This window comes from Mesoplodon densirostris, chromosome 8 (assembly GCF_025265405.1).
Source record: "Mesoplodon densirostris isolate mMesDen1 chromosome 8, mMesDen1 primary haplotype, whole genome shotgun sequence".
Lineage (NCBI taxonomy): Eukaryota > Metazoa > Chordata > Mammalia > Artiodactyla > Ziphiidae > Mesoplodon > Mesoplodon densirostris.
Window position 1 is genome coordinate 78,400,669 of NC_082668.1, and position 24,627 is coordinate 78,425,295.

Sequence of the window (24,627 nt, forward strand, 5' to 3'; positions counted from 1 at the left end):
AACTCGATGGATAAATAGCTGGAGAGAAAAAGAATTCCACTGAGCTTGATCCTTTCCCCTTCCTCCTGTGAAAGAAAGAGTCCCCTTAGCTGTCTACCTTGACTTCTCAGACGAAGGGAATATGAAGAAAATTTTCTTCTAAGAGAAAACTTGCCCCCAAAATGTAGGTTGTCAGAAAAGCTAGATGACAAGCCCTGTTGCTGCTCAGCAAAGCCCTTAAGGGACCCCGCCCCCAGCCCATATAAAGCCAGGGTGCAGTGGGGCAGCTGCACTCAGCCTGCAGAGCGCCGGCACTGGCCCTGGCCCTGGCACTGGCACGCGCTATGGCAAGTGAAGTGCAAGTCCGGCTCTCCGCATTGAAAGGGGGGCATCCTCCTGCAGGTAGGCTGCCCACCTGCCCTCTGTCCTGCGGACAGCAAGACCCCTCGGCTGCTGCGGCCCCTCCTTCCACGCAGCGCCTTCCACAGAGGTGCCCCAACAGAGCAGAGGCTCTCAACCTCCCCTTGTTCCTTTAACTTCCTCTAACCTGAGTTCCTCCTGTCTTTGATCCTTTTAGGCTTCTGTGTAAAAATCACCTGGGGATTTGTCAGGCCCAGTTGAATTAAAACCTAATTCTATGTGGGAGTACAAGGGATTGGGTGCTGGTGGAAAGGAGCAGGTGGTGAGCTTGGACCTTCCCTCCCTGGCTGCAGGTTAGCAGCGACCCATTCACACCTGGAAGGTAATTTACTGCCATGGAAACATTCCTCCCTAGAGGTCCCAGCTTTCGGACTCAGTCTCCCAAAGATGCCTGTACATCATCCGACTTCATACCCAGCCAATCCAGCTTCCACACAGAAGAGAGCAAACCAATTTTTCTCTCCCTTCTCAGGCTTTGGGGTCGGGCAGTGTGATCAGTAATGTCTTTTGTCTGTCACCAAGCTGAGGAGCACTTTTTAATAAGGACGCTAGCATAGGAGGGGCTGACTGGACAAGGTAGCTATCGAGGCATTTTGCAAAGCATCCACAGTTCTTTTCTTTTTATAAAAAAGGTATGCTACTTATATCAACTCCCTGGAATATGGAAATTAGTTTTATTGTACTTAACCATATGTTCATATAGATTGGCTGAGGCATGCAGGCCTATTTGTAGCTGATTTGATGTTCTTTTAACTGCCTTTCTTCTTTTTTCCTTAAGAAATATCTCAACAACTTGACCTCTTTGTTCTTGCCTTTCTCCATTAACAAAATTTATTTACTGGTATCATTCTTTGGCTCCTCTAAGCCAAGGTTATTTCAATCATCTTTGCTGCAGAGGATGATGGCAGGTATAAACTTCACAAAGCATCAAAAACTGACACAAGGTTCAGTGGCCTTCTGGTGAGCAGCCCAGCCAAAGTCTGAATTTTTACTACTAATTCTGAGTTTCCACTTCTCAGCACCCTGTCCTGGTCTCCTGTGGCAGACTCCTGACTTCTTATGTTTGTAATTGGATTTAGGAATATTTGACATTATCTATATTTAAAATTAATGATGGTAATTAATGATCAAGAACTATCGATGCAAATTATTAGAAGTTTCTACACAAGGACAAAAGAAAATGCCATTCTCTTCCCGCCACTTCCACCCCAATCCTTCATAAAACAGTTCAGCTAACACTTGATTTGCTAAATGACGTTTATACACAAAGATCACAGGGATAAACTTAACCAAGTGAAAGTTTGAATGAAACCACCAGGAACTTTCTGTCTCCGCCACTAATGATTGCTAATTACTCTGTGTACATAGCACACCATGACGCCATCAAGCATGTCATAATGCCTCTGGCATGACAATTAATTATTATGAACTGTGACACTACAGATAAGAGGTTTGGGATAATTAGAATGGAGATGAAGGAAGACTTTTGCCTCCCCACTGAGAACAAGGGAGCAAAGAAGCCTCATCCTTCAGCTTGTCTCGCTATATATTTTAAGTCTGAACCAGATAGCTACAGTACAAAATTTTATTTATAGAACAAAAATAATTCATTGCCAGAATTCCATTAAATTTCACCTGATTTTTATAGGCAATAGACAGGTCCCTGAAAGTAGGACACAGACATGATGAAAGGTCTGTGAAAGGTCTGACATGGCCTTTGGAATCAGACAGTCCTGGATTTAAACCCTGCTTCCCTTCCACATCTCTGAGCCTCAGTTTTCTCATCTCTAAAGCAGGCGGTAATAAATAACATTGATATTGTAAGGTTGCTGTGGCTATTAAAGGAGATAGATAACCTATGTAAGGTACCCAGCACATGAATGTTAATCCCTGTAAAATGCAGGCCTAGTAAAACACATGGCCATTAAAAGAAATGATTCTCCTCAATTGCAAGACCTCCTGATGTTTGCAGGCTGCATTTGGCACTGCTGCAGTCATCAGAGCAGAAGAAAATTGCAGTGGGAAGGATACATGTGCCTGCTCCATCATGGTTAAAAATGAAACCGCTCCAAAGTCAGCCAGCTGTAACTTTCCCACCTACACAGGGGGTGCTTAGTGGTTTCTCTTTTATGTATGTTAATATAATATATTGTACCTCTGTGAATCCTGGTTATAAATTTATGCTGTAAAACAAGACTACATTAAACATGAGGCGGCCTGGGCTCTAGGAAGCTTAGCTTTTCTGCTAAGGATTTTCTGCTGCTTTGATTTGCCTCGCTGTCAGTTTTTAAGAACTCCATTACCTGAACAGCCAAAAATGTGTGAGTAGAAGGTAATCCAAGGAAACCAAGTACATATGTGATGAACCAGAAAAAGCAGCAGTTCATGAGTTTTTGTATATTCCTTGCACTTTAATTTGTTTTAAGGCAAATGAGTCAGAGACATCAAAGGGGTCACAACTGAGAACCCCTAGAGAGAATCCATTTTCCAGCTCATTAAAGAGAGACGGAAGTTTGGGGAGTGTATCCCCAAGGGTGAAACTACTGCAGAAAATGGGGAGGAAACCATAGCTGCAGAAGGGCTAGTATGGTTTTTTTAAAAAGCAAACACCAGAGGCTTAATTCTCTCAACTCCAGTCTGCTTATGTCAACTTCTGGGAGTTGATCTGTGAGGTTCAACAGAGAGGTTGCGAGACCCACTACCCCACAGGTCACAGGGACAGGGGTTTGATGACAAGAACAGCTGCTATTCACTCAATCCTGTGTGACTGGCACTGCACAGAGCCTTCTAGACACAGCACCAGTACTGCAGACTGATGATGTACCCTCATCCTTGTTTCACAGAGGAGCAAACTGAAAGTCAGCAAGGTTGGGGGACGTGCCCAATGCCACCTAGCTGGCGAGAAGGGGCAGAGACGTGACAGTAAAGTGGGCCCCGGTCAAGCCCTCTCCCTCTGAAGCCCTCTCTCCTTGCTTTTCCTGATGAGAGTCTTTTGTCTTGACTGACAGTTTAGAATATGCCAAAAACTCAACGGTGAATGCAAAGTAAGCGTTTTGCAAACATCTAACCTTTTAGTTAAAATCTTCAAATGAACGTTCTAAGTCACAAGGCAGAGTTTGCCCAAACCTTTGTGGTGGTCAGCTTTTTCATACACATTCTCCACTGATTAATGAAGGAAAGAAGCTCAATTTTTCTTGCAGGCTTATCTTTCTTTATCTTGACTACCCTCTACCAAACACTGTGCAAAATGCCTGGAAAATCTGAACTGGAAAATTAGTATATAGCATTCTAAACTCAAGGGTCAACTTTCGAAAAGTTATAAACTACAAAAGCGGCCACAAAATTATAACTCTTACTCAGAGATAGGAAAGCGAAGTTTCATTTTCTCCACATCAATGTAGATTTTCTAACAAAACTATCCAAAACATCTCTCTCTTACATTTTTAAATCTCTAGTTCATTTTGTGTATTGAAAGGACCTAAACATGGAATTATGTAAGTGATTACAAATTTTTTAAAATATATTTATTTATTTATTTTTGGCTGTGTTGGATCTTCGTTGCTGCATGCGGGCTTTCTCTAGTTGCGGCAAGCGGGGGCTACTCTTCTTTGTGGTGTGTGGGCTTCTTATTGCAGTGGCTTCTCGTTGCAGAGCATGGGTTCTAGGCACACGGGCTTCAGTAGTTGTGGCATGCGGGCTCCACAGTTGTGGCTCGCAGGCTCTAGAGTACAGGCTCAGTAGTTGTGGTGCACGGGCTTAGTTGGTCTGAAGCATGTGGATCTTCCCGGACCAGGGCTCGAGCCCATGTCCCCTGCATTGGCAGGCAGATTCTTAACCACTGGGCCACCAGGGAAGTCCTTTACATTCTCTTTACATTTCTTTTGGGATTTGTTTCTCTGAGTACACTATATTCTTTCAAAAGGGAGGGACATGATAGATTTTCTTTTGTAGGTGATGGGAAGAGTTAGAATCACAGTAAAGACCTTACAATAAAAATCATCTAGTTCAACTTCTACCAGATTCCCCAAAATCCTTCTAAAATATTCATGGCAGATACACTTCTTTTCTTTACTTTAACACATTAAGGGACCAGAGATATACTATTGTACTACGCAATCTTCTTCACTTTGATTAACACAGTTATAGGTAGGCAGACTCTGCCTTTCTGGAACTTTCATTCTTTGCTTTCCATGCTCTCCTCTGGAAAAACATAAATATAAATAACAATAACTACTAGGGCTTCCCTGGTGGCGCAGTGGTTGAGAGTCCGCCTGCCGATGCAGGGGACACGAGTTTGTGCCCCAGTCCGGGAAGATTCCACATGCCACGGAGCGGCTTGGCCCGTGAGCCATGGCTGCTGAGCCTATGCGTCCGGAGCCTGTGCTCCGCAAGGGGAGAGGCCACAACAGTGAGAGACCCACGTAAAAAAAAAAAATAATAATAATAATAATAACTACTAATTATTAAGTGCCTACCATGTGCCAGCTGCTTATGTCACCTCTATTCCCTAGGACAACCTAAACAATCAGTATTATTCCCTTTTGAAGGATGCAGAAACTGAGCCTCAGAGGAGTTTACTTGCCCAAGGTCACAAAGCACAGGAGGGAGTACAGCTGTCTGACCCTAGACAACATTTCCTTACCAGTAAATCATTCCTCCTCCACAAGACAGCCCCTAGACTCCTTGAAGATGGCACCATAAGCTTCCCTTGAGTCTTTGCTTCCTCAGAAGCGATCTTTCCAGTTTGCCCAGTTCCTTGTCTGACACGGCTCCTTCTCCACTCTGGTTGCTCTCATCTGGACATCCTCTAAATTGTCTGTGCTCTTTCAAATGAGTGGCACAGAGCTCAACATTTCAAAGGTCTTCTCACTTTTAACTATTGCTTATTTTAACTATAACGAGTGTGCTTCTATAGTTGGCTATAATAACCAGTGGAAGAAAACGTGCAAAAACAAAAGCATCAGAGAAAACAAAAGGAACACTACTAAGAAAGTAATTACAGCACTCCATGTTTTAAAAGCATTTGTCATAAGGAGGATGAAAGATACTGCTGGGAGAGATAATGAAGGCTCAAGCTCTAGGTCTAGAGCTATTGTGATTTGATTCCTCTTGGTAGAAGGGGCTATGAACCACACCACTCCTCATACAGCGGCACACCCTTCTCAAGCAGTCTTCCAGAAAAAACCACCCCTTGGTTTATTTCATCTCTGTATTCCAGGGCTATGCAGAAGGTGTTTCCACATTATTTCATTTCTGTTGCTGATTATTTTGTATACCTTTTTTTCATATGTGTGTGTGTGTGTGTGTGTGTGTGTGTGTGTGTGAATTTAAAGCAGACCATGTATGAAAATAGGATTTTTTTCCTGGACTGTATCTAATATTACAGAATTCTAGTGAGACGCGTTTATAATCAATAAAAAAAAACTTGGTGATTCAAAATGACCAAGTGGAGTTTATTCCATGAACACAAGAATGGTTTGATAGTAAAATATTCATTAATATATATTTACAAAATTTTTGTCTATTAATATAATTAACCTCATTAAGTTGAAAAACCATATTATATACATGACGATAAAAAGGCATTGGATAAAATTCAACATGTGTTTGTAATTTTTTAAGCCCAATGAAACAGTAATAGAAAGATATTTCCTTAATATGATGAAAGAAATATATTTGAATATACATTATATATATATTGTAAATATGTGTGTGTGTATATCCAACTAAGTATACATCATACTTAATGGGAAAACATTAAAAACAATCCATTAAAAATTAGGATGACAAAGATGTCCATCATCGCCACTATTTAATATTATTCTAGAGAAAGTAATATTATAATTATTTGCAGATTATATAAATTGTTTTTACCTGGAAAACCTAAGGGAGTCAACAAAAATATTATAAATAATAAGAGAATTCAATAAGATCTGGGTATAAAATCAATGATATTAGTATAAGAACAACAATCTGTGAAAGCTATAATGGAAGAATAGACCCTCTCTACAACTGCAACAGCAGCAACAAAGAGAAAATACTTAGGGAATAAACCTAACAATAAATGTGTAAGATTTATGTGAACAAGTTACTGAGGGACCCAAAAGAAAATGTAGAAAATGGAAAAGCATACCATGTTCTTGAATAGAGAGCAACCAGGAATATAAAGATACGAATTTTCCCTTTAAAAAAAAATCTATAAATCTAAAGCAAGACCATTAAAAAACTACCAGCAGGATTTTTTGGAGGGAATTGACAAACTGATTCAAAAGTTCATGTGGAAAAATAAATAAGAATAGCTAATAAAATTCTACAAAGAAAATGTAGCAAAGAAGGACTATCAAAATTAAAATATGTTAGGGACTTCCCTGGTGGTCAGTGGTTAAGACTCCACACTTCCACTGTAGGGGGCATGGGTTCGACCCCTGGTCAGGGAACTAAGATCCCACATGATGCATGGTGCTGCCAAAAAAAATTTTTTTTAATATGTTATAAAGCTACAATCATTAAAATAAAGTTGTAATAGCATACAAACAGAGAGATTAATGGAACAGAAGTCCAACAACACAAATGGACCAAAAATATGAACAGTTTATAAAAGAAAATACAACTGGCTTCTGAAACACAGAAATAAGCTCAACTTTTAATAAAATATAAGAAAGGCAAATTACCTTTCTTTTTCTTATTGGTTGATAAAGCCAAACATTTTCTAGTTCTCACTGTTGCTTGAGATATAGGGAAACAATCACTGTCATTGTAGCTGGTGAGATTGTAAACTGGTGCAACCTCTGTGAAGGGTGACTTGGCAAGATTTAGCAAAATTTCAAATGCACATATTCTTAAGAATTAACAAGATCACTTCTAGGAATTTATCCCATGGATATACTTGCACTTGTGCAAAATTATGTACATGCAAAGGATATTCATTGCAGCATTGTTTGTGATAGCAATGGATTAGAAACATCTAAGATGTCCAGCGGTTGGAAATTGGTTAAGTAAACACACAATGTTCATATAAAGAAATTTTAAAGCAGATGTTAAAAAGAAACACATTCTCTCTATATATATATCGATAGGGAACTTACTCCAAAGTACATGACTGAATGAAAAGTATAAACAAGATGTAGAACAATGTATGCTGCCATTTAAAAATATATATAGGTATGTGTATAGAATGTCTATCGATGAATACATAGGAACTTGTTAATGTTAGCAGTATCTAGAGAGATGAACTGGAGGCCTAAAAATAATGTTACAAGGGAGACTGCAGACCTTTCCATGATTTTTGAATTGTGTGCCTTATGCATGTACTATTATATAATCCAAAAATTTAATTAAATAATAATTTTAAAAGAAAAATGATGAAGTCAATTCACGAGGGCATTGAGAAATAGGTTTTCCTATTTTTCACTTTATTGGAGCCAGTTTTAGAAAATTGCCAATCTGACATTTCCATAAAAAGAATTAACAGGTTCAAACAAATCAATGTCCACTTGGCTTTTTCTCATTTGAGCTTGTCAGATTTCAGATGTGCAAATTTCCTGGGAACAGAAAAAAGTATTTGCTTTGACTTGCAATCTGAAATGGGCTGCTCCTTTTCAAAAGTTGATTTCATCTGACATTGTTCAACACTTGAATTGCTGTTAGGTCATCTGTAGCCTAATTAACACTAATTGATCTCTTGAATGGCAGGATTATTAATGCAGTTTAATTACTCATTAGAACATCTGAGCTCCTCCCACATCGGAGGTTTGGGGTCTGGGATGGAAGGTGGGCATCTGGTGGGATCAGAAGCATCTCTCTTGAATTAAATGCCTGTTATCGCCACGTGCCCTGATTTTTGGCTCATTCTCCAATCTAGCTTTTGAAAGCTTTGGTTGAAAAAAATTTTTGCAAGCCTTGCACTTTAATCTTGTGGGAAAACAGAAGGGTCACATTGTAATTGTCAGTTGCTGTCATGAAGAATGTAATTGGCTTGATAATAAGAAAAAATGTTTTTCAGTAAAATGCCTAAGGGAACAAATTGTTATCTCCTCCCCAAATCAAAGGTGTAAACACCTCTGCCTTTTTTAGCCTCAGGTCCCCCTCTCCGAACACAGACAAGCAAAAACCTTAGCCCTTCTCTCCTTCCCACCTTGTTTGCCCCAAATATTTTTTTCTTCTGTTATGCTAGTTCAGGGTACCTTTTTTTTTTTTTTTTTTTTTTTTTTTTGCGGTATGCGGGCCTCTCACTGTTGTGGCCTCCCCCGTTGCGGAGCACAGGCTCCGGACGCGCAGGCTCCGGACGCGCAGGCTCAGCGGCCATGGCTCACGGGCCCAGCCGCTCCGCGGCATATGGGATCCTCCCAGACCGGGGCACGAACCCGTATCCCCTGCATCGGCAGGCGGACTCTCAACCACTTGCGCCACCAGGGAGGCCCAGGGTACCTTTTGATTATGTTGTTTTAGATTAAAGTTTAGCTCTTCAAAAAGTTCTGAAACTCTTCAAATCTACAATAAATCTATACCTTGAATAACAAAGCAAACTTTCTCTTGCTGCCCTAAATATGACTCCCTTGTTGATGCTTATTTGTTTATAGTGAAAGCTGGAGGAAAGCGAATTTCCAAAAAACAAGAAATTGGCCTCTTGGAGAGACACACCAAGAAAACGGGATTAGAGAAAACAAGGTAGGGGACTGCTTAATTTCTTTTCCTTCTTCATCTGGATTTTTAAGTGACTCTACTGCCAGAAGTCAGAGGCTTTGCTGGATCTTAGGACAAACCAAGGCTCCCTAGGCACTTTCTAACCAGAGTTAGAGGCAGCTGGCATGGTGGGGTGGGTAGGCGTGGGGGTCAGCATGGGAGAGGGGGTTAGCTACCCTCTGGAGAACTCTCTCTGCCCATCCTCCTCTTCCCTGCAGCCACCGCAACTGCCTCCTGCTTAAAAAGCAAGGTACTGAATGCATCCAAACAGGACTCACATCCCTGTATCTTATTTTCACCTTAGCCTTTAAGTACTATCCCTAAGCTGGCCCTGTGTTTGTAATATGCTTTCTGCTGAAGCAAATCTGAATTAAAAATAAATGGGCTTTTATTTTAAATTCCTCACTCAATTGTTTAGAAAATAATGGCCACTGTATTTGGCACATCTGGAAGGAATTTGGATACAGAGGTTGTTTTCTCCCTGCTCCTTCCGCAGTAACCTTGACACACTGCACCTTTCTCAGAGCTAAGCAGAGAGCCGTGGGCTGGATCTCATGTACAAATGGCCCAACCCCTCTACGCCTTGGGTAAGAAAAATAGTGCCTTCAAAAAGAAGGCTAGCTCCTCCAAGTAGAGGTGCTTCAGAGCCTATTTCAGGATGGTTTCCATAGGTGAGCTCATGAGTGATTCAAAAGGAGTGAATTAGAGGATGCTCAGATACATCCTTAAGAGTTAAAATGGTAACAGTCTCAGAAAGAAAGTGTAGAGGGAAATAGGCTATGGAATTTCTCGGGGTTTTTTGTGGGTTTTTTCTTTCTGTATAAAATTACTTCTTAGATCACTTTAAAAGTTTTCTTCTCAATTTCTGGGAAGGAAATTTTTTGAGGATTTTTCTACTTTAAAATGAAATACTCTGGGCTTCCCTGGTGGCACAGTGGTTAAGAATCCTCCTGCCAATGCAGGCGACATGGGTTCGAGCCCTTGTCCGGAAAGATCCCACATGCCGCGGAGCAACTAAGCCCTTGCGCCACAACTACTGAGCCTGCACTCTAGAGCCCCCGAGCCACAACTACTGAAGCCCTCGTGCCTAGAACCCACAAGCCACAACTACTGAAGCCTGTGCGCCACAATTACTGAAGCCCACGTGCCTAGAGTACGTGCTCCGCAACAAGAGAAGCCACTGCAATGAGAAGCCCGTGCACCACAATGAAGAGTAGCCCCAGCTCGCCGCAACTAGAGAAAAGCCCACGTGCAGCAAAAAAGACCCAATGAAGACCCAACGCAGCCAAAAATAAAATAAGTAATAATAATAAAAAATAATAAAATAAAAATATAAGAATTAAATTTTTTAAAAATGAAATACTCTATCTAAAATATATAAAGAACTCATACAATTCAGTAGCAGGAAAGCAAACAAGCCAGTTTAAAACTGGGCAGAAGATTTGAATAGACATTTTTCCAAAGAAGATATACAGATAGCCAACAGGTACATGAAAAGGTGCTCAACATTATTAATCATCAGGGAAATGCAAATCAAAACTACAATGTAATATCACCTTACATCTGTCAGAATGGCTATTAAGAAAAAGTCAAGAAATACCAAGCTGTGTCAAGGACATGGGAAAAAGGGAACCTCTGTGCACTGATAGCTTGTAATACACATTGGTGCAGCCACTGTGGAAAGCAGTATGGAGTTTCCTCAAAACATTACAACTACAACCACCTTGTGATCCAGCAATTCCAATTCTGAGTATTTGTCTGAAGAAAATGAAACCCTAACTTGAAAAGATACATGCACCTCCACATTTATTGCAGCATTATTACAGTAGCCAAGACATGGAAGCAACCCAGGTGTCCATCGACGGATGAATGGATAAAAAAATGTGATACACACACACACACATACACACACATACATACACACAGAGGAATACTGTTCAGCCATAAAAAAGAAGGAAATCCTGCCACTTGTAACAATGTGGATGGACACTGAGGGCATTATACTAAGTGAAATAAGTCAGAGAAAGACAGTGCCATATGATCTCTCTTGTATGTGGAATCTAAGAAGAAAAATAAACAGGACAGCAACAGCAAAAAATCGAGCTCATAGGTGCAGAGAGCAGATTAGTGGTTGCCAAAGCTGGGGGAAGAGGGGATTGGTGTCTGGGGTAGAAAATGGGTGAAAGAGATCAAGAGGCACAAACTTAGAGTTATAAAATAATTAAGCCCTGGGGATGAAATTATAGCATGATGACTATAGTTAATGATACTGTATTGTAATTTGTAAGTTACTAAGAGAGTACACCTTAGAACTTCTCATTATAAGAAAAAACATTTAACTATGTATGGTGAAGGATGTTAACTAGACTTATTGTGGTGCTCATTTTGCAGTATATACAAATATCAAATCATTATGTTTTACACCTGAAACTAATGTAATATTATATGTCAGCTATACCTCAATTTTTTAAAATTTGCCCCTTGGCATTAAGCTTTTGTTTCTTCTGAATCAGAAAATACCTATCACATAATTAAAGCAAAGCTATAAGTCCTCAAGGGTGGGAGTCACATTTGTCTCCTGACCCAGCATCTAGGACAGTTCCTAGAACAGAGAAAGCACTCTGTAAATGATGTCACACTGTCATTGAATTGCTAGCTGGTTAACTTCGAAAACCTATCCTGCTACTAAAACCTGACTCAAGTGTAAGCCCTGTTCAGTGTGGCACCGGTAAACATGCCTGGGCCAGGGACTCAGGAGCTAGAGTCATAGCTTGGAAATGACCTTCTAGTTGGCAGCCATGGACAAGTCATCTGTTTCTTTGCACCCCAGCAAAAGGGACTTACTCTTAATTCTAACATCAGGTGAACACTGCAGGAAGAGGAGCTGCCTAGAGAGTCATAAAGTGCTGATTGGAACCCTCGTAAAAAAATTCAGGGCTTCCCTGGTGGCACAGTGGTTGAGAGTCCGCCTGCCGATGCAGGGGACACGGGTTCGTGCCCCGGTCCGGGAAGATCCCACATGCAGCGGAGCGGCTGGGCCCGTGGGCCATGGCCACTGAGCCTGCACTTCCGGAGCCTGTGCTCCGCAACGGGAGAGGCCGCAACAGTGAGAGGCCCGCGTACTGCAAAAAAAAAGAAAAAAAAAATTCAATTGTTTTCTAACAGTCATTAAAAGATGGGAATTGGACCACTACAGAACTTAAAACAGCAGAAAAATAGCTCTCTTGTCCTGTTTACCAGGGATAGATATAGGTATGTGGAAGCTGAATCTTATAGAATTGGAGGACCATTTTAAGGAAAAATAATACAAAATTACAAATATGAAATGGCTAGGGCCCCTCCCAGGGCCTCGAAAGGAGACTGTGCAGTAAGGAGGCCCTGAAGCTTCCCTTGCTCCCCCATGAGTCACCTCTGCTCTTTATATCTGCTTTGTGAGTGTTTGCATGGACGGGATTTCCTCCTTTTTGTGGACAAACACCTCCTTATATCTTCTAGGAGAATAGCTTTTGAAAAATATAGTGTAGAAAATAAATTCTAAGCATCACATCTGTGTCCATAACCCAATACCTTCTACTAACCAACACAAACCATCCAGAAAAAAGTATGCCAAGCGCAGAGTTACCTTCAAGAAATTGCACTGTAAGCTCAGTCCTGATTGAAACTCTCCTAGCAAATAACTTGGCCCGAGAAAAGAAGCCAGACACAAAAAAGTACCTGCTGTATGGTACATTTTATGATATACAAATAAAGTCAAAACTAATATATGGGGCTGTAAGTCAGGGTAGTGATTATTCTTAGAGGCAACGGGTTTGACTAGTGTTACAAGTTTGTGAATGTTCACCAGCCTATACGTTGATAATATGTGCACCTTTCTGCATGTATGCTGTACTTTGATGAAAAGCTTAAAAATATTAATTATGATAAGTTGGCCTGCAAAGCTTGTTGTAGTACATGGGCATACAGAGTAGGACTTTTTTTATTTTTATTTTTTTGTCTTCCAGGAGTAGCCAAGCAGAATGAAAGCTTAAAGGCCAAGTAGAAAACCCTCTATAAAAATGGTTTAGCCTCTTTAGTGGGAAAGTTTCCATTTCTATATGAAGTTTCTTTTCATCTTCACAGTGCCATTGCAAATGCTGCCAAAATACAGACGATGGATGCCCTGAACCATACGCTGGAGAAGGTGAGTCATGGGTGAGGTGCATCACGTGATGCTCCCAGCCAGTATTCACCCAGCCACACAGCCGATCAGGCTGCATGGGTGAATGAGCTGATGACCACTGGAGTGTTTTCCAGCTCAGAGGTTTGATGTCCTTGTGAAAGAATCTGCTCTCAGTTCAAGGAACACGAAGTGGTTTTGATGAGAAAAGCTGATGCTCCCAAATTCCTAGTGTCTGTTTAATAAATCATTTCAAAAATAAGATAGTAAATTAAGCAAGAATCATGATGCCAAATTGGCAGAACTTGACGTTGCCATCCCAAATATTTATTGGAAACGTTGGCCTGTTGTTATAAAAAAAGGCAGCCTGTGTATTGGGAATTCAGCCCTTTTTGAACTTCCTCCCCACCACTGCACTCCCAACAGGAAATGTTTGATTTGAGGCCAGGGTGGGTGGTGGAGGTTTGCCCATTTGGGGGCTGGAGGAAGCCTGGGCACTGGCTGGCTTTATCTAGTAAAGTCTATTTATGAAGGTGGTTGACCATTGCTATTTTTATTTCCGTATCTTGAATTCTTTCTGAGTAGCTCAGGAAACTCAGAAAATTCTTCCCACGTAGACAGTGGTTTAGTTTTGGATTCAATCATTTGTTTTTGAATGTTGTGAGTGAGCTGAGTGAGGGTCCCTATTCTACTTCTAGGGGGCGGGTGCATTGAACTCAGGCATTGAAGGACCACTCTTTCTGCTGCCCCCATATTTATTGAAGAGACAGGACTGGGTGGGTGTCCTTTGCAGAGGGAAGACTTGTTGTTATTACCAAAATCAGGGGTCTGAAAAAGATTAGAGTAGAAACTGTGCGGCTAGCCTTCTGAGACCCATTTGGCACTGGCTTCTCCACTTGCTACCTCTAAGGTCTAGAGCAAGTTACTGATCCCGTGCCTCTGATTCGTCATTTGTAAAATGAAGATAAGCAAGAGGATATATATACTTCAGATGGCTGTTGAGTGGAATCAGTGAGGTTCACACACAGGAAGTTCTTAGAACAGTGCCGGACACAGAGCAACCTGCCTTCACTCTCTGCTCTAATTAGTAACATCTGTTTCATGGCAATGAAAAGAAAAGGTGTGTCTGAAGCCCATTAGGCAAGTAGTATCAGGCAAGATCTTAATGACAGACGAAAGCTACAGAGCCTTCTCACGTAAGGGGGCTTGGTTCTCCCATCAGATAGATCGGAAGGGGGGCGGTCATAAGTGACTCTTTGCCTTCCTGACTTTAGAAGAAGGGCAGGGATGGATGATGACCTGCCACGCACATTCTCCGGCCCCTGCCCACTAAACGCTTCTTCGTCAGGGGCAATAGAATGTCCACAGTAAGTAGAGCTAAGTGAAATAGATATATTCCTCTAGAATATATGTGAACCCAAAATAAAATGTTTAAAGAGAGTGGTCAGTAAAGGTTGATTATGCTGTACTTTAGGTATGATGCCAGAGCCTTTATTGTTTTTTAAAGACACATGTGCATATGTCTATGACATAAAGGGTTCTTTCCCTTTCAGTTAAAAATATCACTTCTGAATTTCAAAGATAAACAGAAGAATCAAATAACAACAACAATAAGTTGTATTTAGAAATCATAAGAAAATATTGAGTTGGTGTGCTGTTACAAATATTTTTAACAGCAATTATATCTTTTTTTTTTTTTAAAGCCCTTTAACACTTAGCTCCATGTCTACTGGCGTAGGTCTGTGGCTAAGACTGCATAGATTACTGGTTAGAACAGGTTCTGGCATTCTGGCGTCAGATATCAGGTGCCTGGGTCCTATGCTGACTCTGTCACTTGCTAGCTGTGTGTCTTTGGGCAGGTTTCTTCACTTCTCTGTGCTTCTGTTTCCTCACCTGTAAATGAGAATATGGTTTATAGTACCCACTTCACAAAGATGTTGTGAGAATAAAATGAAGGTATAGAACATGTGCAAAGGACCCAGCACAGAACCAGACACAGTTAGCCCACAGTAAGTGTTAGCTTCTATTACCAGGGAGATGTCCTACAGGGCATCACTTGGAATCCAGGCAAAGGATAAGAGACCAGCAATAAAATCAAGTCCCAAGACTACCATAAGTCACTGTCTTGAATATGGAAGTTAGTGGGATCCACATGGTCCCTTACAGCTAAGAAAAATCTTCCCTGAATCCATAATTCAAACTGAAGCATAATAGTATTTCATAATAAAAAAGGTCAACCTGGGGTGGAAAAACCAATGCCTTTTAAGAAATAGATCTGCTGAGATCAGTGGTTGCCAGAGAGTGGGAGGAGGGGTTGACCACAAAGTGACAGGAGGGTATTTTGGGGGGTGAAGGAACGGTTCTATATCTTGACTGAGGTGGTGGTCACAGATGGTATGCACTTGTGAAAACCCATAGAACTCAACACTAAAGAGGGTACCTATCTTACTGTAGATAAATTATACCTTAATTTTTTAATGAAAAGAAATGCATAACTAGCAGCAACGAAGACCCAATGCAGCCGAAAATAAATAAATTTAATTTTAAAAAAGAAATGCATAACTATACAGCCTAATATAAAAAAATAAGACATATAAAATATAGAGATTTAGGATTTCCCTGGTAGCTCAGTGGTTAAGAATCCACCTGCCAATGCAGGGGACACAGGTTCGAGCCCTGGCCCCGGAAGATCCCACATGCCACGGAGCAGCTAAGCCCATGCGCCACAGCTACTGAGCCTGTGCTCTGGAGCACACTAGCCACAACTACTGAGCCCGCGTGCCACAGCTACTGAAGCCTGTGCGCTCTAGGGCCCGTGCTCCACAACAAGAGAAGCCACCGCAATGAGAAGCCCACGCACGACAAGGAAGAGGAGCACCTGCTCTCCACAACTAGAGAAAGCCCCTTGCACAGCAATGAAGACCCAGCACAGCCCAAAATAAATAAAATAAATTTATTTTTTTAAAAAAGAGAGAGAGAGAGAGAAATCTGATGATAAATTTTCATCTGCATTACAATGATTTTCCCAACAATATATACTGTCATGAAGATCTAACAATATACAACTGGCCAGAAGAAATATAGTAGCAGAAATGAGGGTCATAGCCTCTGCATTTATTAACATTCCTTCATGCCCTCAGCTAGAATTATGGCTAGTTCCTAGAACCCATGTTAATTCTCATACCAGTTTAAGAACTTAAGAGTCCAAAACAGTGAGAGTTATAGCCCTATTCATAGGAGCTCAGCAACCATTCAATCATGGCAGGAAATTTCTATCCATGTGCCAATCATGTCTGGATACGCTACTTTAAAGCCAACCTAGGGTTTAAGATTTGGGAGATTGGAAAACAATTCCCAAGAGGTTGGAATTGTACAAATCTAAGTGGGAAGCAGCCTAAAATATTTCCCTCCCACTCTTTCCCCCACTCATCTCCACACAGACTTCACTCCCCACTACCTTTCTAGGTAGGTAGGACACTCCCTTCTTCTCTAGTCAGTCTTTCCCACCTCTTCCAGCCCTAAATACTGAGAGAATTCATGTTGCCCACTGACAGGCCACATCATGTGTTTATTCCTGCAGAAGAGGGGTTGTGTAACCCCAAAGCTCTCTAAGATAAAGATCTGGGAGACCTGGTCTTAGACCAAGTTCCATCTACCCCTTAGAGTCACGTAGCTCCCATGAGATCTACGATTGCTCTTTTACTTAATTATTTTAAGGCAAGGAATGAGAGAAAATGATACTGTCAAATATATTCATTCTCTGGAGAGTTACAGAAGTTAAGTTTGGCAATAGTTGTGAAGCTTCTCCCAACATAAAAGTATCCAGTCAAACCATTAGTAACAGGGGTTGGGTTATAGTGCAGATGGGGGTGGAATGTGAAGCCTAGTTAAATTGGGGACACTTTTTCAAGCTGCCAGCTATGTCACCAGGCCCAAAGTTAGTGAGATGTATGTGAAATGGGATCCTGGGGGAAAGAAAACTATCAAAGGCATCTGCAAATCTAAAAAGGTTTCTCTTGTCCTGTGTAGGATGATCCTTGAATTTCATTGACTCAAGCTGAATGTTTTGTTTTAAGCACTTTGCTTAACGGGGTGTGGAAATCTAAGTGCCAGCATTCAAGTTGGAAGTTAACACCCTTCAAAGATGAATGGAAGAGCTGCCAGTCTGCTAATACCACCTGACTTCAGGCTCTAAAACAAAACCTGCCACTGACTTTTTAATTTCTAGAATTTCTTTCATAGCTCTAATCATAAAGACTTTTACCATACTTCTTTGACTTTTTCTCTGAAATGAAAAATGTAGGCTCTGAGGTCACAACTACCCAAGATGAAGGTAAATTCTCAATGTGGAAGTTTCTATTGATCTGCTTTTCAAGTTCAATATTTTGCCCCTTATGGGATGGAGCCACAGGCAGGAAGAATCCTTACACATATCCTTCTTTCTCTTGTGGAGTTAACCTAGATTCTTTTACCCTAATGAGTCAGACAAACACCTTTTATTCTACAAACCCTATCATTTTACAAAGATTAATGATGAAAAATCCAAAGTGTCGCCAAAGTTAAGATGTCAGACTAAAGCACAGGTTGTAGGTTAGAAAGCTATTCCTACTTATTTCTAGTCTGGACTTGAATATAAAATGTTCCTATCTCCATTGGTTTAAAATCTACAGGAAAGAATCAGGGCATTTAATGATTGACTATTATTTACAGTTCTATCATCTGAAGGTAGACCCTTTATAGACTCTCCACCCACAACCCCCAAGTCTTTCTATATTAGGATGCTCCTGATTGAGGGGGTGGGGTATTTGAGAAAGAGAACTTGACTCTCTGGTTGTATCTTCACCTGTCCCTATAAAGCCCTTATCCTCTGCAACTTGTACATTTGTAATTTAATAATTATGGGCAGTTTATTTAAGGCTCTTATCCTTGCCGGAATTGTTTCCACTATTTTCTCAATCCTGTTGATTTTCTTCCCCCTAAATTTTGCCAGACCAGTTCACAGATGGCCAACAGCCCCCAGGGGCAGTCTCCCATTCATTCTGATCTGTGGCATTCCTCTTTTGAGACGCAGTTGAGCAGAGCTTTTACAACCTCAGTTAAATGCCTTAGTTGAAAGGTAGCCCCTAACCCTTGTGCATGCCTGGTGAGAATGTAAAATGGTGTAGCCACTATAAAAAACAATATGGCAGTTTCTCAAAAAATTAAATATTGAATTACTGTGTGATCTAACATTTCTACTTCTGAATATATAGCCAAAAGAATTAAAAGCAGAAATTTGAAGAGATATTTGTGCAACAGTATTCATAGCAACATTATTCACAATAGTTAAAAGATGGAAGCCACCCAAGTGTCCATCAGCATATGAATGGATAAACAAAATGTGGTCTATACACATGCAATGGACTATTATTCAACCTTAAAAAGGAAGGAAATTCTGACACATACTACAACGTGGATAAATCTTGAAGACATCATGTTAAATGAAATCAGCCAGACACAAAAGGACAAGTATTACATGCTTTCACATTTATGAGATAGATGAAGTAGTCAAATTCATAGAGAGAGAAGGTAGAATGGTGGTTACTAAAGGCTGGCAGAGGAGGTAATGAGGAATTATTCTTTAATGGGTACAGAGTTTCAGTTTGGTATGATGAAAAAGTTCTGGAGATGGATGGTAGTGATGGCTATACAACAATGTAAGTGTATGTATTGCTGCTAACCTCTGTATTTAAAAATTGTTGAAATGGTAAATTTTATGTTATATGTATTTTATCGCAATTTTTTAAATGATCAAAAAATGTAGCCCCTGAATTGTGGAGATAACCCTGGAAATGATCAAATAATGAGTTAGTGCCAAATTAAGCAATAAGTGTGTCCTCACACACCGTTCTCCTCTCCCCTTTCCTTTCCCACCTCCACCCATCATCACTCTGACACCTTAAGAGCAACAATCAACATTGTGGTTTTCTCTCTTCTTTCTCACCTTGTCACCTTGGCTAATTGCCCAGATTTCTGTTATATCAGAATTATTTGTTCATTTCCTTTCTCACCCCCCTTTACCTTACATTTGACTTTAAGTAACTTGCCAAGTAGGTCTTCCTACCTGTAATCTCTTGAATGTGATTTAGAGCTAACCTGAAATAATGCATCTGTTTTACTTGACACTAAAGACACCTAGTCTGGAAGAAAACTACTGGAGTCAGTGACCTCTTAAGTTTCCTTCTGGTTCTAATGTTAAAAGAAAAGCAAGGGGCTTCCCTGGTGGCGCAGTGGTTGAGAGTTCACCTGCTAATGCAGGGCACACGGGTTCGTGTCCCGGTCCAGGAAGATCCCACATGCCGCGGAGCGGCTGGGCCCGTGAGCCATGGCTGCTGAGCCTGTGCGTCTGGGGCCTGTGTTCCGCAACGGGAGAGGCCACAACAGTGAGAGGCCCAAAAAAAGAAAAGCAAAACAAAACACTCTGCCCTTATCACACTATAAAATGTATGTCATGTGGCCCAATGATAACTGATCTGACAAAAAAATAAATCAGCAGCTCTTTTATTAGATTGTAAAGTAATACTTATAACCAATACCTCAATTGCATTTCTTCCTTTCTACTAGAATGCCAGCATAGACTGTCCTTGGGTTTAATTATTACATAACTTTTACCTTCTCACTGTAAAAGAAAACTTTTAGAGAAACAAAGGCAAAGTAAAGAAAAAGACTAGGAATTGCCCATAATTCTACCCCTCAGAGATAATCATTGTTAACACTTCAGTGTATATTCTTCCAGTATGTTTAATTTTTTTTAAGACCAAGAAGAAAGAACTTTCTGGAGCCAAGTTTCACATGAAAGGGAATGCTGTGTGCTCAGAGCTCAGGGACATTTGAGAAGTGATGTAAGGCACATATGTTTTCCCTGGCTTAGAAGAGCCCAAACAAACCATAAACAGTGTGATGTTTGGGGTCATGAACAGTTTATCTCCCCTTTTATTTGAGTGTCAAGGCAAGGGCATCTAAGTTCAATAGTGATAAGTTAAATTCCTAGTGAGCTGAGGCATCCCTTCCTTGCTGGCTAGGGAAGGTGTTCTTAGGTACCTTTATATTGAATCAGTGGGCTTGAAAACCAAGAACTGGAATGGAACCAAAAGGCCTCTGGGTCCAAATTCTCCTCCTAGGAAAACTATTCCTGAAAGACTTGCAACATTGGGCATCCTTTCCATCTTAAGCTGTCCTTAATGTAAATTCCATAAGGTCTCTTGGTTTCATACGAGATTCCTCTTACTGTCGAAGTCTCAGTCTGTGTTAATTTAAATCTATTTAAGCTCATTTCCTCATAGATGTCTTCTGCAGAGATGACTAGTGAGAACTTTTGTTACCTGAAACTAATAAGTCATTCCTCAGCCTTCTCTTTACCAGACTGTTTATTTGAACCTTATAAAATGGCCAATTTCACATACTTCAACCTAAAACACCCCTAACTCTTCCTAACTTCTTTCAGAGGTTCTTTATTTCTGATCTTCTGACATCTGAGGCGTTCTTCCTCCCCACCTCAGGACCTTCCTCAATGTCCCCATAGCCTTCTTAGCATATAGTGTTCCATATATGCATAGTAGTGCCAGAATAATTTCTAATATTGGAGGACTGATGAAGATATTTCTACCTTTAAAAATGTCACTTCAGGGCTTCCCTGGTGGTGCAGTGGTTGAGGGTCCGCCTGCTGATGCAGGGGACACGGGTTCATGCCCCGGTCCAGGAAGATCCCACATGCCGCAGAGCAGCTGGGCCCATGAGCCATGGCCCTGAGCCTGCGTGTCCGGAGCCTGTGCTCCGCAACGGGAGAGGCCACAACAGTGAGAGGCCCACGTACCAAAAAAAAAAAAAAAAAAAAAGTCACTTCAAAACATATATATGTATAATTTATATAATTATCTTATATATAATATATTTTATAATTTAAAAAAATTAGAAACACACTAATGAGGGAAAACCCAGGTTAACAAGTATATCCATGGATACAGAGCTAGAGGTGGTATGGAAAAAAGAGATACTATCAAAGAAGTAAACAAAACTGTGAAATTCCTCTGAGCAGCTGTTTTGTTTTCTACTACTTTAATACTTTATGACCAAAAAGATCCAATATGCTCATTTTTTTCTTTCCTCCTCACCTTTAGCTCAGCCATAAATTTCCAGCAATAATGCACATGGCACATGAAAAACCCAGACCTGCTCTGGAGAAGGTCACTCCACTGAAAAGGATCTACATTATTCAACAGCCTCGAAAATGTTAAGCTGGGATGTAAAACACAGCCGTCTAGCCAACTGCCTCTAATATCTGAGAGTTTAGCAAAAAGGACCAACTTTCCACAGGCCTAGTGCACTTTCTTGGTAAATAAAACAGCTTTTATATCTTCTCTTCTGACTTTAGGTAATAAAGCATCCAAAACTGCAAATCCATTTCATTCCTGGGCCTCATTTTGGTCCTAGTCAGGATCCCATTGATGTTTGTTGAATAAGTGGAGAATCTAGAATACTGGACTATCCACTCCACCTCCCTGGATAAGCTCTTTTCTCCTTGGTGCAGACCGAGTGGTTCCACCCACAGTGAGTTCTCCTTGAAGGCAAAGGTTAGAAAGCAGTACACTGAGCCTTGCAAAGGCCAACATTCTATACAAACGTAAGGAGTGATTCTTCTCAGTGTGTTTGTATAACATACTCAAGTTTCCACTTGAGGTGAAATGTCTTTTCCAGTTTCCCACATAAACATAGTTTGTTTTGAAGGTTTGGTGAGGGAAAATGAAAGTATTAGATTTATTACAGACATATTCTCTTCTACAAAGCAATCAAGGTCGGAAAGTAGAATTCTAGTTTCAAGGGGAGATTTACTCAGGGCCTCCCACAAAGTTGATGCTCTAGAACTGAGGGGCCCTATGCTACAGGACATTGTGGTTGGGGTATAGAAGTTGGTTTTAACTGGAGGTGGAGGTGAGAGGGAAACCTGCTCTAGCTCTTCTACCCTCTGACACACACACACACACACACACACACACACGCACACACACACACACACTTCATATGCTCACAGGTGAATAGCCAAGAGCATCCTCAGGTGACAGTAGGGGACAACCACATTTTTTTCCCACAGAAGTTAGCTGCCACTCATAGTTCCACCATTCTGCACCTCTAACTAATAATGCTATCCAACAGTCAGCATTTCTGTCTACCCAAGGAAGGGGTCAGCACTCCAGCCCATCACTTTACAGGTTGACAGCCCTTGGAGTATGACCTGATGCCAAGACTGTCTCTGATTCCTGGAAATCCAAAGGCACCTGGCAAAGGCCCAGTGGTCATGACGTTGCACCCCACCTCCTCTCCTGCATTGTTTGGCTCTTTTTCAGGATTAAGAGAACTGTTTGAGACAATATCCAGCTTCAGTCAGCGCCAGCATGAATCACCTTATTGGTCAGGTCAGTTAGTCCTGACCACCCCACGCTGGCTTAGCTCAGTTCCCAGTCCTCTGGGACTATTGTCCGAAATATTCCAAAAAGGTAAATGTTGCAAGGCAAATAAATGCACAGAAGTTCAAGGGCAGCCATCACTTCCCGGGGGACAGCAGTGAAGTATAAGCCAGATGGTGGGTACTAGGTATAACACTGGACTGTGATAAGGAAACTGGGGTTCTACTTCTGACCCTTACTAGGTCATAAACCTCAAGCAAGCCACTCAACCTTTCTGATCCTTGTCATACAAGCGTAAGAACATCTGATCCCTCAGTTGAATCCTCGGAGTGGCATAATGGGAAGAAGACAAAATGGACACAGGGATTTGTAATAAGCCATTTAAAGGGTATTGAGAGCAAGGTGATACCAGGATGATTGTCCTAGAAGCTACCAGAATTGTAGTAGTTGCAGAGAACTATGAGAGATGATATAAGCTGAACCTAGAATAGGAAAGCTGAAGATCTGGGCTAGATGACAGCAGGGAGGAAACGGGGGAGGATGCTGAGACACGTGGGAAGCAAAGATGGCAGCACTGCTACGTTTGTGCCTTTCCAGAGGGTGACATGAGGGCCAACCACCCCAAGGAAATGCAAAGAGAAAAGGACGACATTCTCTCTGTCCTGAGACAGAAGGTGAACTGCAGGGGAAGAGAGGCTGCTCAGAAGGACACTAGGCAGCGAGGACCCGCACATTAACCTAGGCCCACAACTGCAGTCACTTGAATCACCGAATCATAGGAAGAAGTTTGATGTGAACTCCAGATCTGAAAGGAAACTGCAATTATCTTGGAGACTGTCTTGGAATGACTTTCAAGAAATATCTTGAAGAAGAACCAGGCTGATAAGAGAAATTTCAAGAAATATCTTGAAGAAGAACCAGGCTGATAAGAAGAGCCAGGTTCTGATAAGAACCAGGCTAATAAGAAATAGGGCTGCGCATGCAGAAAGACAAAGGGGCTGTTCCCTCTCCCTCCTGGGGAATGCAGCCCTGCACCAATGGGCTGTGACCCCATGCAGTTAGAAGCCCCTACATGTGGTCACAGACCCAGCAAAAGCCAGGACGATGGGGGAGGGGGCATCCGTCAGTGAAGGGCTGGGGGTTTACTGACAGGTAATTTAGCTCATTCCTCCTCAGTTCAACAGGCTGTATCCTAGGCACTACCAAGATGAGGAAGACACTAGCCCTTGCCCACCAGGAGCTCTTAGGCCAAAGGGAACTTGGCAAGCCAACAAACCAATATGGAAAGTTTAGAAATGGCTCAGTGGGGGGCGAGGGATGTGCTGGGGATGAGGTCATGTACAGGAAAAAAAAATGTGCTGGCTGTGGAGATCAATGACTCCCATGCAGATCTTTAATAAACAGATTTTAACTGAGCTTTTTATTATGGAAATTTCAAACTTACAAAAACATTGAGTGAATATCGTACTGAACCATCAGGTACCCATCACAGAACTTCAACAATGCAGCCCATCTTGTTTATCCGTAACACCCCCCTCCACCTCCCACTGCCACTTTTTCTCCCTCTTCCCTCTTTTCTTCTGGATTATTTTAGAGCAAATCCCAAACCTTAAATAATTTCATCTAGAAACACTTCAGTATGTTACCCCAAGAGATAAGTGCTCATGCGTGCATGAGTGTGCACTCACACTCTCTTTCTCTCTCTCTCTGTCTCTCTCTAAATTGAATTTTACAAATATGGTGGAGCAAAAGGGAGTATTTATGTAAACCATCCAAGAATCTTTCACCATAAAAAGGGGACTGGCTAGCCACAAGAGCCAGAAACCAAGACCAAAACACTACAGAGAGAGAGAGAGCACGAGAGAGAATGCTGAGACAGTAACAGCTACAGAAATGACTGCTGTGGAATTTGAGAAAACAGTGAGAAGTGGAACTTCTGGAGGGAAAGTA

General features: G+C 41.3%; 1 protein-coding gene across 1 annotated transcript; it reads left to right on the forward strand.

The window, feature by feature from the left end:
* The first annotated feature begins 323 nt into the window (after positions 1-323).
* Positions 324-21,510, forward strand: DAPL1 (death associated protein like 1). The gene is made up of 4 exons (XM_060107180.1): positions 324-381; positions 8,979-9,066; positions 13,201-13,261; positions 21,394-21,510. Exons 1-4 carry the CDS (start codon positions 324-326, stop codon positions 21,508-21,510), a joined length of 324 nt encoding a protein of 107 aa, XP_059963163.1.
* Positions 21,511-24,627: the final 3,117 nt, after the last annotated feature.